Source organism: Varroa jacobsoni, unplaced genomic scaffold (genome assembly GCF_002532875.2).
Source record: "Varroa jacobsoni isolate VJ856 unplaced genomic scaffold, vjacob_1.0 scaffold_1195, whole genome shotgun sequence".
NCBI lineage: Eukaryota > Metazoa > Arthropoda > Arachnida > Mesostigmata > Varroidae > Varroa > Varroa jacobsoni.
Genome location: NW_019214097.1, coordinates 71683 through 88564, shown reverse-complemented (window position 1 = coordinate 88564; position 16882 = coordinate 71683). Strand labels below are relative to the sequence as shown.

Sequence of the window (16882 nt, the reverse complement as noted above, 5' to 3'; positions counted from 1 at the left end):
TCCAATTGTATTGTTTGAAAACGCTTGAGATAAGGAGTCTTTATAAGCCCAATAATCCACTTTGGCTCGAGTAATCTCAGGGCCAGAGGCCATTTTCTCTCTGCACATTTACTGATAAGCGTGATAATGAAAATGAACGATGAGTAAGTTGTCGATACACTTTCCTTCTCGAAAGCCCAAACCCATTTACGGTCAAAAAGCCTCTGGATTGTGTCGGCTTGGTAAAAAAAATCATATTTCCATTAAAACGCTCATTTCAGATGTGGGGGAGTGTTCCCAAATAAAGACAAACCTAAAATCGGCCTTATTTGCGTTAGAGAAAATCTATGCCTAAGACAGCCGAAAATTGATGTTATTTCAAAAGGAAAACTATTCTCACAGGACTGTTCAAGGAGGTGATTCATCTCACGAAAGCACTTAGCAAGAACTTTTCAATCGGAATGATAGTGGCAAAGTGCACCGAAAAAACCGTGGCTTTTAGTTCCTAGAATGAACCCAAGCTAATCTGAATAAGTGGTTAGGCAAAAGATACCGCCTAGGCTTAAATCCATTGGATTACTATGTCTATAAACGTGGTATATAATACTTCACATCGGGGCTAGCCTTCCGTAGTTCTTCGCGGGTTTTAGCGGAGGGCAGTAATGGGCCGCTTTATGGATGATCCGCCTAGTGCAATCTTACGGTTCAGACTCGGCTTGATTCAATATATGGAAAATAAAATCAGCCGCAAGTCAGCAAATCTCTCCCATTTCCCGCAATTACTTTTTAGTAACACGCAGGTCTGAATCACTGTGACTGCATGCTTGTTCCTTTATGGTTATCATTACCTATTAGTTGTTCAGGCGATGCCATCACCTAGTTCCAAGCTTCAGAGGACATAGGTGATGAACAGGTATGGCAATAACTAGATGTGATGACTACTCAACAGATATATGCATCTCTTAAGGAGTTTACACTTCAAACAGGAATAAACCTTGCGCAGTTTGTTAGCTTAACACGTCATTCAACCTAAGATCAATCACACGAATATAGTTTTCTTTATCGCTCACCTTCATATATAACAAGCCATACTGCATTTGCAGGACCGAAAAGATTTACGAGAAATTTCGATGGCTGACACTTTATCGCCATTATCAGTCATTAAGCAAATGTCTGCCGGAATATCCCGCTTCCCGTCTGAACAGTTCTATTAGTGTTTGCATTGTGAAGACAAAGTCATTACCATTTTGCGTTAAAATTATGAGACTACCATTGATGTTTTCGTAGACCGCAGCAATCTTTTCGAAAGCCCAGATCTTTGTGTCCACCGTGTAGATCTCGTACAGGACGTAAACCTATTGCACCGTTGAACAGACTGCATGTCTTCAATAATACAACTTTGTTATCATTGGAGAAGTGTCATGGCTGGCGATAGCAGGTTCTCATTGGACCTTTAATATGTCCTCGTCGTTTAAACTCCAGCACTTTCGTCGTGAAACAGGTAGTAACGCTAGGCTTTAGGCCTTTCAACATACTAACACACAGCCAATACCGGCGATATAACCCAAAGCGTTGAAAAACGTATCGTTCTCTAAACGACTTTTTGACATTCTGTTGAAACGATAATGCCATTCGCCCAAGTCGAATTTTGTAACAGTCACGTACGACATATTAGCATATCCAATACTATTTAACGGGTCAAAAATTTAAGCAACATTTAAAGCACGCACAATGAGATTTCAGATATTTGTAAATATTTGGCTATCTACGACTATTATCTAATTGAGTATTATCGGAGAATAATGAGTTCAGAGGAATATAGTTAGTGATCAAATTTATGTTTCTTAAAAGTAAACGTACTACTGTAGTTACCAGCGAAAATCCCGCTCGGAGCCCGCTCTATTGCTCACCGACCGAGCGCATAGGTCATAACAACACTGTCGGACAGATCTGGGCGAAAACAGATGCGTATCCCCGCAATGAACATCAGAGACTTTTTTTTTTAGCCACAGCTTATCCAAATGCAGTACGTTTAAACGGCACGTTTGCAATCCGTCTTTTCCCAGATTTTCGCTGTTATGATTGAAAAGTAGCTGCGACCCTTCGGACACTTCGAGTACCTAAAGCCTACCGGCTTCCGTAACGCTCAACGTATATACTGTTAAGAGATCTTGACTGTATGGATGACTAGAAGAGAACGTTCCCAATCCCCGTCTACTCCTTTTAGGCAAACAATCTTCATGCAGATTAAATCTTTCCAGCATCCCTCACCCATCTTTTTTTTGTCGTCTCTTCAACGAATACAAAAACAGCGCATTCTTATTTGAGACAAGCGTAACGTCGCGGGTTAAATTGCGCCTACCTTTTTAGATTACGCAATAGGCCCATGAAAGGTCTATAATTGGCCATAAATTGTCCGCCTGTTCCCAGTAGTCAGGTTGGTCGCCGTGATTTCAATCCATTTCCTCAATAGTACAGCTGTTACTAGTTCATGAAGGAACAGTCCCATCTTCAGTAACTGCAAAATAAATATATCGTTTAAAACGGTCCCTGTTCGGATCTATGGTTGCTTGGGCAGAGTTTTTTTTAAAAAGTTTGATGTCTTAAAAAACAGGCTAGGTTTTAGCAAAAACGGTAACGACATAAGAGAAGGTATTCGAAGCAGGAAAAAGCTAAGAGCTTCAGGCCATCATTCCCCATGTATACTAGCACGAAATTGAATCCGAAGGATGGCTTGGCAGGCTACTGTTCTACTGAAAGGTTAAGAATTGAAATATGTCGAAGGAAGTACCCCGGTGTCATTGGGTCGTGTAATGACCACCATGGACCTCTGATAATAAACACAGGCTTAGTAAAATTTTCTATTATAATAATTATTACTATGGCTCCGCTTAATGCTCTGCTCTACAAATAGCCAACCTCAAAATATGTATAAGTAACGAAACTGTTGACGTCGTGATGCACAAGCTCGCCAAGGGAAACAGCCCTGCCAACGTTGGCAGCTGCAATAAGTGCCTTTCGATTCTTTCGAGTCACTTGTATATCAGGTGGTGGGCCTTAGCGTGAACAACAAGGACATATTTAACAATAATAAACGGGGCGCTCAATTGGACATACATTGTGGATTGTCATCCCTGTAAACCGATGCGTTCTCCCCAAGAACGATAGCAACAAACAACAAACTGATGGGAATAGTGCATGATTTTACGTGAATCGGATTTATATGCCACGTAATAACGCGATTATTCTCAATATTGTAATACTGATATACAATCTGATACAGGAACAACGTTTCTCTGTCAGCTGTCCATCATAACAAACCGTCTTACAGTCTACTCTCAGTTTTTCGGTGGGCCGTTACAGGGAGTAGCAGCCATCAACTTCTATTAGCAGGCAGCTTACCAGAATCACCATGTTCGGTTTATAAAATGGCTTCTGTATACATTTCTGACAAAGCACCGTGTTTTAAAGATGAGATATTTTCCCCTAAGCTAGATCGCGTTCAGTAGAACACGCGTTGAACATATCGAATACTCTCTGACTACTAATTATATTGACCTTGTTCTCTCGCAGCAAGTTATTTCGCGAGTGTATCTAATTTTTGCAAGCGTCTTGTGTAGGTCCTATCCTTCTCTGTGTATGTGTCATGAATTTTCAGGAACCGTAATCGACTCGAAAACGTACGCTGATTATTTGAAGGTACATGGTCCTCACTTTAGTAGCGAGAGGAAACATTACATGAGTGCTCAATCAATGGGGATTATATGCTAATTTTCTTCTTTCTCGAGTTTTGTGTCCTCCATGAACCTCGCTTTAAATACTCGTTCTACACTGAAGCAAACCTTAATTCTGCACACGCTCTCACACTTGGACCTCATGTGTCCCTGACCTTAATGAGCGAAGAAGCTGTCACTACATCATATTACGGGAACAAAACGGTGCTTGACTGAGGCAACAGAATGAAACATATAACTTGTTACGATAGGATTCATATTCTTGTATAAGTCATTAGCGGTTACCTGTTTGCTTGGTCAACCACGGATTCTTGATTCAACCTCTGAGAAAAGGGATATGCTTGCAATAGGTGCGTCCATGACTGGATGTAGATATTTATGTAAATATCTGCGCGATAGTATGACTTAAGCCGGAAAACGGGTAGCCGCAGCTAGTTTCGAGGAGGGTGACTCATGTATGTGGGCAGGTAACTGAATCAGATGACAAGGTCTATACTTCACTGTACGATGTAGACGAAGTAGCAAGCAAGCGCGAGAAACAATAAAGAAAGTATGAATAATAAATTGGATTTGGTGTAGCCAACAACTACTAAAGACGAAATAGTCGTTAGAACCAAATCTTTCTGTACGAATGACAATAGCACAAACGTTGAATTTATAATTAAAGAGTAGCTTACTGCAATAGGTGAGCAGAGAAACTAATCTGAGCAAAATGCATTATCAGAAATTAAGTTACAGTAAGTTATTTTTAGATACTGAAAAGAATACTTATGCCATAAGGAAAAATGATCTATGGTGACCCGCGTCTGTGCCTCGTGAGCACCATTCAGTAGCTTGCTTTGCATAATTTTTTTTTAGAAATCAATTTTATATTAAAAGAATCAAACTTCTCTTATTATTATTATTATTATTGTGTTAATTTTCAAGTAAGATTCATTTGAAAGTCATAAATGTGTCTAGGATATTTTTCAAAACTAGATATGAGATCTTTCTTAAGATTTATTTCATTTTTATTTCTATTTTTCTATAGTAAATAATTTTCTAATAAAGACGTTTGTTAACAAAATCAAATAAATCGAATTATTTATTATTTTTGTCTGTATTCCGGATTATCTTCCTTGTAAGAACAAATCCTCAGGATCATCGTATAGCATCAAGGACTTGCCCCGCTAGAAGGGGCTGTTTTCATAAAAATAAGTAATTTAAGCTATGCTTCGATACATGCAGCTGTAAAAGTTAATAATTTTCGATTTTGGTCTTCAGACACGTTGTTTTTGAATATTTGGTTCATGTTTCGCATTTTCTTATACCTCACGAATTTCGTACCACAGCTGTCATCATCGCCCGAGTGTACTTGAATGGTCAGAAAATGGAAACTGTTATCGGCATCTTTGAACAAAAGATCCGGCCGTGTACCTCAACACCATTTCGCGTCCGGTTAACATGTCCCCTAGATATCGCCTGGTAATGGCCACTGTGTAAATGTACTGGCAGCATCTAAGCGCTGTAGCATAAATATAGATATACGCGGCCCTACTAGAAAATTATCTCTTAGGAACATTACTGAGATTTAAGTTGTTGGAACTTATGCTTATTAAGATAGCGCATGTGAATTTCCGTCAAAAAAAGAACGCCACAAATGTGTATAAAAGTAAAACTAGAATCTAGGACCAAGGAACAACTAAAATTATCCGCCGCATCGGGAACAGAATTACAAAGTCTCTGGAAAGCATACGCCATATTTTTTCCATACAAATTCACTTGTCTAAAGTATTTTCTCGAGCACTTTGTTTTAAGAAGTAATAAAAACGTTTCAAGTCTCATTATCTGTGGTATAATTGGAACCGATTTAGTAAACGCTGCTTGTTATTACCAATGAGTAGAGAAAGCAAGCAAAACATTTTAGAGCACAATATGGCAATGGAAAAGTACAAGTTTTACCAGCGATTTCAGCAACAAAGTCATACAAAATTGTTCAATGATCTGGTTGCATGCCATCAGATTCAGTCGCACGATTTTTCAGTAAATCCTATTTTTTGGACAAAACACAAAAAGGACCTTTGTGATAAGCTGCAAACCATACTGTGGCCGAGTTGGCGTGAAAATGATTGTGTACAGCACGTGCTAGGCCTCGTCGGTCGGAATCTGTGAATTCATATCTAAAAAGACTGCGCTGTTCGGATCTTCGTATGACGTTCTGTAGTTTAAGGTCGACCTTTAGTGTCACGGAGCTTTGGTAAAAGCGGAATGAAAAAGGGACCAGCACATCCAGGCAATGTTATGGTAGCCACAAAATCTTAGCTGATACCCCGACCAATCGGAACTTCTATCGAAGAAAGGTAAAGACAAAGAGGTTTTTGCAATCTGCGCAGAAAACGCTTTTGACCAGAAATGGAAAACACATGAGAATCGCGGGCCATGTGCTAAAGAAGCTATGAATTAACCGTCAAGAGTGAAAATACGAACAATTTTTACTTGTCTTTTGCTGGACAAATGCATTTCATCTGACAAGAATTACGCGAGATAAAATAAAGACAGACTTACAATGTGGAAAGATTTAAGTCTACTATTAGAAAAGCATTTTCGAAGTGCGTGTGGATCCGTTTCAAATGGAAATCGGCTTTTTTCTTAACTTCAAAGCTTTTTTTTTTGCCTATTTTCAGGTCCATGTTATTCTCCACTGCAAGTCTAGCTTTTGTCCCACCCTGATGGCGCGATGACAAGGATGGGCAAGGTATCTCCTGCGAAAGGACAATGCTACCAGTGCCGACTAAAAGGGTACCTGTGGGGATGTGTGGCTACGAAACTAAGCACGCGCACTTCATGCCACGTTCCCTTTCCAGCGAGTGTTCTAAGAGCTTCATGAGCCTGAAGCGTTGAGACGCTTCTGTGCCAAAGGTCAGGCAAAGACAAATTTTTATTTGGTGTATGTGATGGAGATTCTGATTTCATTAATTGTAAAAGTTACATTTTGTAACCATTCATTTTTTTATGAATCCAACAAATTATCATTGTTAATTAATGGTGATAATAACAGTAATTTGATAATGGTGAATTCAGCAACAATAATAATAATACTGATTTTTTTTTTTTTTACTGTAATTATTGTCAGTTTATAATAAACTGCCTATTGTCAGCAATGGACCACCGATAACGAATTTACTTAACTTATTAACCGCGCGTCCGTCCATATAAATCTAGCAACACTGGGCTGAATGCATGCATAAATATTTTCTAAAGAAGGTCGATCATTGTAAAAGTTTAGTACATGATTACAAACGCAAGAAAGAAAGCTTTTTTTTTTTGCATATCATTACTTTTGTTTGATCAAAATGATTTTTGGTCAGAACCCACCTTCGTGGAAGTTCTCGTTGCTTTTGAAGTTCTCCGCCAGTCGAGAAAATCCTCGTGAAGTTTAATACGCACCTATGAGATTATAGGAACAAAACAATGTTTCAATGTATGACAGCATCAACAAACAGGGTTTACTAGCTTAACATTTGATTTTTCGTTAAATGCTATCTTTTGAATCGACTATCGATTGAATATCACATGAGTGTCTGATAATTTAAAACAGCGCGGTAAATTTCGACGTAAACTTTTCATCAATGCTATAGTGATAGTTAAACATGCAACGTAATCACTGGGTTCGGGCAAAATTTTCAACTGATTACCTGAGAGAGAGAACAACATTATTTTCAAGCAGTATTTTCACTCCATGTGGCCATTTATTGAAGAATTTCTACCTGTTTAATGAGAAACACGAACATTAGGCTAGAGCCTTTATATTGAACGATGTAATATTATATATAGTAAGAAACAATTTTCCCTATGAAAAGATGTCGTTCAGCATTAAGACGAAATGTCGTGGGCCTTGTGGATTTGGGGACCTCACTTACCTCACGCATCTCCCGCCTGTAGTTGTCAAAACCGTAAGACATCAAAAGTAAAATGGTTCCGACGCAGGAACTAATTATTTATGACACCTGGACATCTGTCCCTTTCAACATAAAATGAATGGACAGCATTTATATTGATGAAAAGGCACTTCCATTGTAAAATACCACTAGTACGCGTAATGGAGTAGGTCGCGGCGTTGGGGGCTAGATGTACGATACTAATCTGGTTGAACGCATGATAATTAATGCGGTTTTATACTTAAAAAGCTGTTAATAACAGGTCGACAATCGTATCTATAATATGGTACTCTCATTTAAGATGTACAGATGAGCAGATGTCATATTTACTATCGTCACGGACATGTTACACCATAGTCGCGCATGTAGGAAAATAACTGATAACTCCTCATCTGAACTACGTCGAATACAACAGTGCTTAAGCCGGAACTCCTTTTACAGTGGTTGCTCGTTAATACAATGAACAGTTCAAGCTTATACAAAAAACACCGATTTGTTTTTTAATCGAGTTAACGAGCCACATTTTGCGTCCTACTCTTAAAAAATCGTCTCCAGTGTTAAGGCTCTTGGCAAACATACAAGGCCATTTTCATTGATAGCGCTGAAAATTCGGGCATCCAGCAGAGGAAACTGTGGGTTCCTTTTGACCGTATGAATATGCAAGACAGACGGGGTCGCCGTCTTGCCATGCCAAATAATCGATCGTGACACGTTCTGTTGTGCTTCCCATCAAGGACTTTTGCTTTCACACGTTCGAACGCTTGTTATGGTCGCACACGAGCTCTGCATAAAGACACAGTTAATCATTAATTATTTTTATATTTGACGAGCTACAATTTACTGTATAAATTATGCCCACGCGTTGTACTTGGGATGTGCGAGATTATGTTGCAGCGACAGCTATCACTATGGAAGAAGTTACAGTTACTCGTATTCTAAACGTGTTTGCTCCAATAGTTATCCATTCGCGTCGTACGTGTAATGCATTGGCAGAGGCTATATGCTTAGGTTGCACGATGCGCAAGTATGATGCACGGTCAATTGAGTACGAAATTACTAAACAATTGAACATGAACGTACCCGATAGCTGGTGTTGCCACCAGTCGATAAAGGGTCTCCATGATGGCCTAGCGGTCTACTTGCTAAACTTAAAGCATACGTGGCGGTGTTCGAATGCGGGCGTGGATGAAATCTGTTTCGCTCTGAGAGCCACCCGTCTAATGGAATGCCTAACGGCCGTACCGGACGCAAAACGCAGACATTTAGTCCGGTGGGAAGGACTGAATGATGACGTTCTTAGCATGGCAAGATTAGCATTCTTTGCGGCAACTCGGAGATATCTCTTTAGCGGTCAAAGTTTCACTCTTTTGAATATCTTCTCTTTAGACTAGACGTCCCTTCTTAGGGTAATTAACAACCCAAAAGTGGCTGAGCCCTAGTCAAATGGCGCGGTAAAATCGTGGAATCCTCGCTACAATGCTCACCATCGTGGCCGCAAGCAGAAACAATTTTCTACGTGTTCCGGTGTTTTCTAGGGTGCACTTCAGGAAACGTATGGACAAACGCCCGCTGTAAGGTAAGGCTCTGCAAACCCGTCTGAATTGATTAGAAAAAAGTGCTCGAAAGTTGTCTGAAGCAATTCATCGCAGCTACTCGTTGATCCCCAGAGAAGCCATGAGTGCTAACCATCACGAGACTTACACAGGTCTATGGGCGATGAGGTTGACTTTGGAGAACGGCATTTACATCGTTACCCTTTTCCCGCACAGTTCAAGTAGGCTATTATAATAATTTATATATTGCATACCCTAGCGGTGCAACACTTATAAAATTTGTAAATTAAAAATACTAAATAATTGAATTCTATCTATAAACGCTGCTTTATTTTGCAATGTCCTTCTCTATGGTAGGTATCAAAAGACACTTTCGATTGAAGCTGACATTGAGGCGAAGCAATGCCATAGTTCTTCTTCAAGAAGCAGTTCGCGCCGAGCAAAAAAAAGGATTTATTTTACGCTGTGTGCGCGGTCAAGCCCCAGGGTCATCGGCGTGACGTTAATAATGAAATAGATACCGTAAAATATAATGTAATTCTGTTTCTATTTCTCAGAGTTGCATAATAAACTCAATCTCAAATCTTCGAGCGGCAATTCTCTTTGAGAGTTCTCAATCTCAAATCTAGCTGACAACTTCGCATTTACTTGGGCCATGTCTTGCACGCTCTGTGCATTCACCAGGCTTCCAATCTGCCATAGAAGTTCCATATTTATGTAGGAATCGAGTCACCCTCCGTTTCGCTTTAATCTGGACACGATACAATAGATGTGATCTACAAACAAACTTATCTTGGCTCCTTTTAGTCTTACTTTGTTATAGTCATGTAATGGATTTTTTGTGGTGAACGATGGGCCCATTAAGCATTTATGTAAATAGATGCAAAATACGATCTCTGTTGTCAAACAGTGGATTTTCGGCCGGCCACACATAGTTTATTATGCACCGCTATATAATAATTACAGCTGAGCAAAATGTCGGCAATTTTGTGCTATTATTAATATTATCGTTGATCGTGATTACTTCGATTGCGCTATAAATGTATCCAGAAAATTCCTGTCGCTTTATACTCCTAATTAACTCAGTCAGAACGTTTCCCGACATACCTCACGTACGTACTCGTGCTTATAAGTGGCATATATTTGTGAACTACCGCCGAAACCTTCATCGTTTAGAATCAATGTATATCTTGCTGCACATGAACCCCTGTTTTCGAATTCTGTTAAGAAGCATCTTTTGCGCAGGGCTTTCCTGCTAATTTTCCTTCGTAGACGTTTTCATCGGTTAGGGCATCCTGTTGCCTGAACGCCACTGCGGCGAAACTCCTAATTACAGCCACGCGAAACCATTTCGGCTCCAAGGGTAGGCTCTAAACTTTGAAACGCCATACGAAGATTCGGACAACGCGATCTGCTAGATACTAACATGTGCGTTTTTTGCCTCGAGAGCCAAGCTTATCTTGTAACCAATGCTGTGTAAGACTTTATGCGCGGTTCGTTATTCGACATCTTACACAGAAATACATAGATTAGATAGAGAGAAGAGATACAGGGGTGGGCAAACATCACCTGACAGTTGCATGCATGGTCCTCGCCTAATAGATTCGTTCAAAAATTTATTGTTATTGCGGCCATTTGCGTATCGATTGCGCCATTGCGTATAGATGTAATGAAGGCTCCCCAACCGTTATGTGACTTTGTTAGACTGTCGAGACGCTGTTTTTGAATCTACGGAAGATTTCCCAGCATTTTTAGCTTCCAAAATTTCCCAGCATTATACAGAAATAGCATGTGGACCTTTCACTTTTATCTGGATCGTGTTGTTCCGTTAATGCCTCAAGTACATGGCAACATTCGTTGATAATTGTTTGTGTTTTTTCAGCTAATACAATGATAGCTGGCCATGTAAGTGATCACACGGGTGTTTCTGTTTTTGCCAGAAAAACATCCGTCGAAAGATAGAAGACGGCACGCAACATCATTGGACAGTTTAGTATCGTTGTGCTAAACGTATGTGTAGCTAACACGGCTAATAAAACTTCGACTTCTCGATTGCCATATTATGATCTGCGTGCTTCGTCCTGCTTGTTTTCTCCGTCTGCTGGCAATAGCAGACAGCATTCACCAGTTAAATTGTCGATAATGAACCTAAAACGCTTTTGCTACTTTCAAGAAATCGGGACTCGAAAAAAGACACCAGCCAGGTGTTCTTTTTTTCTGACTTTATTGAGTCAGGCGGTATGGAAAGAGGATGGCGTATGTTTTGTCCACACTTTGTGGTCCCGTCGTCGGTGTGGCCCCAACTTCACTTGTTTTCCTTAGTCCTAAATTCCACTTTTACCTCTGTGTCTATCTGTAACGGTCTTATTCCGCGGAAATTTTCGGAACGCTATCTTAATAAGCGAAGGTTTAAGCAACGCCAAATTTCAGTAGTGTTCTTGAGAGACAATTGTAAGCAATACCATCAATAAAACACGTGTCTATACCCTGCCGCAGCGCCAAAGATAGTGCCAGCACATTTATACTGTACCCACTAGATGACAATGGCAGCAAACCGCTTAATATGAAGGAACGCTTTAAACGAATCCAGGATACCCTTGAGATACACGGCTGAGAAAAAGTAAAATATATCGCTAGTAAGTGTTTTTTGACCTTTCAGGCCAAATGGACAAATACATGCTTGAAGTTTTATGTGTGGTACGACTGCGTTAAGTTAGTTATTGCCCCACACGCTCGACTTTTTACAGCGCGAAATGAAGAGCGCCCGTAGACGGTGGGTATCAAACCGAAATCATCGAGTGCGCCTATCGCTAGTAGGAAAAGGCGTTTCTACTGTATTGTCACGGGAACTCTGACCATGTTGGTAGAGGTTTCATATATTTCTAAAGGTATGCCTGTTTTTAGTTCTGGTAGGTTATGGTTTTATGTACTGTGTAAAAAAAATTAAGTACGGAGATACTAAAATAACAATGGACCTTTAGTCTCCAGCCAGGCCAATTCATCACTCTCGACACGCTAAAGGCGGCTTTAAACACAAGGTATGAAGCAGAATGAAGAACTTTCTCTTTGTATTAAACCAACCCTCGAGTGCATGCCTATTCTTCATAAGTCTTAAAACAACATGTTTTAAGTGATTAATAATGATTAATTAGCTAACATTGAAAAGGTTCAGCTGGACGGTTGGAAGCTTCTTTTATATCTATCATGTAAGAAGTCAATAGACGCGCGGATTGTCACGGTTGGATCAGCTTTCCTTGTGGCTTAGATCACTTTTTCAAATTATCAGATGTTTAGAGCTAAGGAAAATTTCGCTTAATTCGCTTGTCCACACAACATAATCAATTTATCCTGATCACTATTGATTACTACGTCGCGGGAAATGTCGTGCGCCTTACGAGGTAACAAAATAAATCAAAGAGTGCCCGCGTCATGCGTGCTTCTTCGTACTCGCATAGTCGTTTCGTTTGCCCTTTCGACATTTTGTCTGAATCACAGTTGTGCCCAGTAGACGCAACATTACTCAAGCAAATTCGCGGCGTACACAAACCCGTCGCTAACATATCCGTTCTTTAACGATGGAACCGAGGATCCGGGACACGCGAACTAGCCAGCCAGTCAGCCAAGGACTGGGAAAGGGTGACTTTGTCCTATAACACTGCCAGTTAACTGGCAAGCCAGCTCATCACCATGGTCGTGTAACGTCGCGTCCGCGTCCGTATTGCCTTTGTATCTGCTCGTTTGTTTCTATATCTGTGTACGTGTGTGTGTGTGTGTCCTATCGCACTAGATAGGGTATCTGCCCCTTGGCTTGTTGACGTGAAAACTAACGCGCACTTCGTCGCCTGCCCTCATCCGGGCAGGTTATTCGTTGGATTTTTCGCTGCTTTGGCCGTTTGTATTGCTGCGGCTGCTGCTGCTGCGGGATTCGTTCAGCAGCTGCAGTTTAGCGGCGGATCTCAGCTCAGAAAGAGCCGCGTCAGAGAGGGAGCGGAGAGGAGGTCCGGGACGGATGTGGATGTGTGACATCACGTCGCGCAGATTCAGCGCTAAAACCGCCGCTGCTACTACGACTAGCGCCTATTCGAGACGGATTCCCCGCCAAGAAGAAGACAGTTCTAATGGGGGCAAATTCTAAAACGAGACGAGAAAAACAAAGATTAACACATTTGCCAGAGCAGGATCGGAGTGATTAGACGTGTGACGCTATTTCGACTGAGCCAGCTGATTGGATCCGAGGCGCGGGCTATCAGTGCGCTAATATTGAAGGTCTTACCAGTGCTTCTTCGGGACTGACGTAATTGTGTTTTGATTAGAGCTTGTGTAATTCGCAGGAAGAGAGATACAGACAGAAAAGATTGCTTGAATTTTATCGCATCTACCCAAGAGCAGCGCGTCTTTGGTGCCTTATCTTGAAAAGGATTCAGTTTCACGTTAAGCTTACGCTTGCTGCAAAAGTGACGACACGGAGCACACAATTAGTCTATCTGTGACACCTAAGGATTTGCAATAACGCAACAAAAATGTACCAGCGAAGCCTTGAAGTACGATCACCTCGTCCCTCGAATCGTCGTCCCAGCCGAGCCGAAGGTACGGTCGCCGGTGAAATCAGATGCTCACAGCAGTCCATCCTCAATTCCATGGAACGTTTCGTTAAATCGATATCCAACATGGACTCAACGGTTCTTGTGCCTAGTCGATTGCGTGATCTGGATGCCACTGCCGGCAAGGTCACACCGCCAGCCGCCGTACGTTCCGGAGATTTGCATTCGCTTTTTACGATGCTTCACGATGTCAAAAAAGAGCTTCTCTGGTGTGCTCCTGGCAGTTCGCAAAATTCTAATCTTCATCTCCTCAGCGGGTCTCGTGATACGGGATCGTACAAAGTTCAACATGACTTCCACCATTATTCGCACGGTTCCAGCCTAAGGGTACCATCCATAACTCCGCTGCAGGGGTCTCATCAACTGCATCTTAGCACCGGTTCTGTGGCTTCAGCTATCTCAGACGGAGATACTGATTCGGAGTCGTTGTGCGACTTCGTCGAGAATGATTACGGAGTACAGCTGGCCAGCACATTCCGTCTGCATCTTCAAGGGCTCCATTCGATTTTACATCAGTTGGCCGAATCTGCCGATTTCTTGTCTGAACGTTACCTCGAAGACATCGAACCAACAATTTGACTTTACTTAAATGATATTCTTGTGTCACAGAAATTTTGCTGACAGTATGTAGAACCGTAAGAAGTGTATGTCTGTAATTAGCATCTGTTGGGCGGTAGGACGGTTAGCGTGATTTCACTGTCATTGCAGTGTATAGTCGTGCCCCTGACTTGATTAGAGTAAATGAAACCATGATTTCTGTGTAGATTTCCCTAAAACGATGAGAACATTGACTGATTTCGCGTCACAACGTGAGTCGTCATATTGGTCGCATCCGACATTCTACGTACTGGTATAATATATAGTGTTTAACAGAATATTTAGCTCAAACGGTAATTAGCTATGCGAGAGTTGATCAACAAGTCAGTTTTTCCTGCTAACAAAAAGGACCAGCTGTTTGTTTGATAATCAAAACAGGCTCCAGCAGACTTTCTAGCTAAAAGGTTTAGGTCTTAATACTGCTACGAAACTTCGGTAGGTACCGAATCGCTCATAACCAAGAAACTATATATAAGTCAATTTAATGAACTAGCTAATTGTCAAGGGACTTTTACTATGCATTTGAAGGAAAACAGACATCTTCTGTCCCGTGGGAGGAAATGGCTTTGATTGTGCAAAGACGCAAGCATGTTTTACAGACCTCTATCAGAAAGCATCGGAAATTATTCAGGGTATTTCTACAAGAAGAAGGTAAATAGAACTATGAAAACAGACCAACTAAATGGGACCAACTCTGAGACAGCCAGAACACAGAATGTTTTTCATTATGAGTCAATAGAATAGAGAGAAAGCCCTTGTACGTTAACGCTCGGTTTACCCTTATTAATTTTCTTAATTATGCACCGATTTTACAGACTCTACAGTCGACGACCAAAGCAGCAAAGCTAGAAAAACGGCGAACAACTTTCTATGCCTTTCAACGAAATTACCTTTTTGTACTTATATATATATATATATATATATACATATATATATATATATATATATATATATATATATACATACATATATATATATATATATATATATATATACATACATATATATATATACATACATATATATATATATACATACATATATATATATACATACATATATATATACATACATATATATATGGGGCCTGCACATTTAGAAAGTGGTATACATCTGATATTGACGCAATAAATTAGATTTTGTTGGTAGAAGTAATGCATGTTTTTAAAAAAAGTCCTATAGTTGTAACGATATCCAACAATATTTATTCGTGCAGAAATGACTGTAGAAGGTAGCATGTCAGTGACTCGTGTCATTAACCGTCGTTCTATGCGTGTGCCTTGGTTTAAGCTACTGCTGCAACTTTGTCTAAGAGGAAAAACTAAACCTGGATCGGCAACTGCCTGAAGCACAATAGTTAGATAGATACAAAGTGGAGTACAATGCATGTACAATAACAGGATACACAGGAGCTCTATTATTGGCCAGGGGAATTGGAGCATGAAAATCATATGATACGATCTGAAACACAGAGCTCGAATACTTCAAATCAATTTAATGGAGCTTCGCATCAAGCACCGACAAAATTTATCAATCTCTGTCAATACATCGGCGCGTAAAAAAGTTTACTGACCAAATACGCGCAATCCCACCAGCCAATAGACACGTATACCTTTGTGCTAATAGTCCCTGAAACGCTGTATAGCAAGTACATGTTTATGGACCACTACAGACATATCGAAATTTTTCTATCAGCATTTTCCTGCATCGAGTCCTTCTTGCCTTTTTCCGAATCCGCTTTTCGCTTTTTGGCTGCATTGTCCACACTGACAATCCAATATAGAGTAGCATTCTATGCACGCAACTCTCAGTTGAATTTCTCTACTTTTGTACGAGTTGCTTTTCATCAGGAATTGCGATACAATCGTTGACTAGGTGGGGAGCACGAGTCAATGATCTGATCTATGAAACAGTTTCCGATAACAGTTTGATGTCGTAAACGTAAGTAAGCTTTTATTGCTAACTTTCTGATTCTGAGCTCTTACCTAACTGGTAACATTCTGTGTCAGGAGTGCAATCCAACGGAAATGTCAACCTATTTGAAGACTCACGGACTTTACCCCACAACCCAGTGAACTTGTCAGATATGTATATACGAATTTCGTTCCGCTGTTTAAATATCTGATCTGTTGTCAATTTTAGATATCTCTACGCAGTAAAGTATCCAATATAGGTGTAACTGCAAAGAGGAGATAGAACAGACTTGTAGAACTATATCGTAACGAACCAACGGTATAATTAGCTAATCAGATATACTACTGTATAGTACTATGCGTCGTTATAATATTTGTATTTAATGAGAATATTGACAATTACTAAATTAGTTTAGACAGAGTAACATTTTGCACGATCTTTCTCCGCTAGCAAATTTACTCAATATGCTCCTGTACGTACATACAGAGTGTTTCTGGGACCTATATAAACATCTTTTGCTATAGGGCTATAAGCAGCCGATGTACATGCTATGACGTGAAATTAAAGTATATGAGAAAGAGTTAAGT

At 40.4% G+C, this 16882-nt stretch overlaps 1 protein-coding gene and 1 long non-coding RNA gene across 2 annotated transcripts in view; both read left to right on the top strand.

Annotated features, from left to right (window-relative positions):
• The first annotated feature begins 11853 nt into the window (after window positions 1–11853).
• LOC111267514 (uncharacterized) overlaps window positions 11854–16882 on the top strand; it is a 12877-nt gene continuing 7848 nt past the window's right edge. Inside the window, exon 1 of the long non-coding RNA XR_015313838.1 lies at window positions 11854–12071. This is a non-coding gene — a long non-coding RNA (uncharacterized LOC111267514). The remainder of the gene's footprint in view (window positions 12072–16882) is intronic.
• On the top strand, window positions 13075–16882 carry LOC111267509 (mid1-interacting protein 1-B). Its single transcript, XM_022845795.2, has one exon. The coding sequence runs from the start codon at window positions 13704–13706 to the stop codon at window positions 14361–14363; it is 660 nt and encodes a 219-aa protein (XP_022701530.1). The 5' UTR covers window positions 13075–13703; the 3' UTR covers window positions 14364–16882.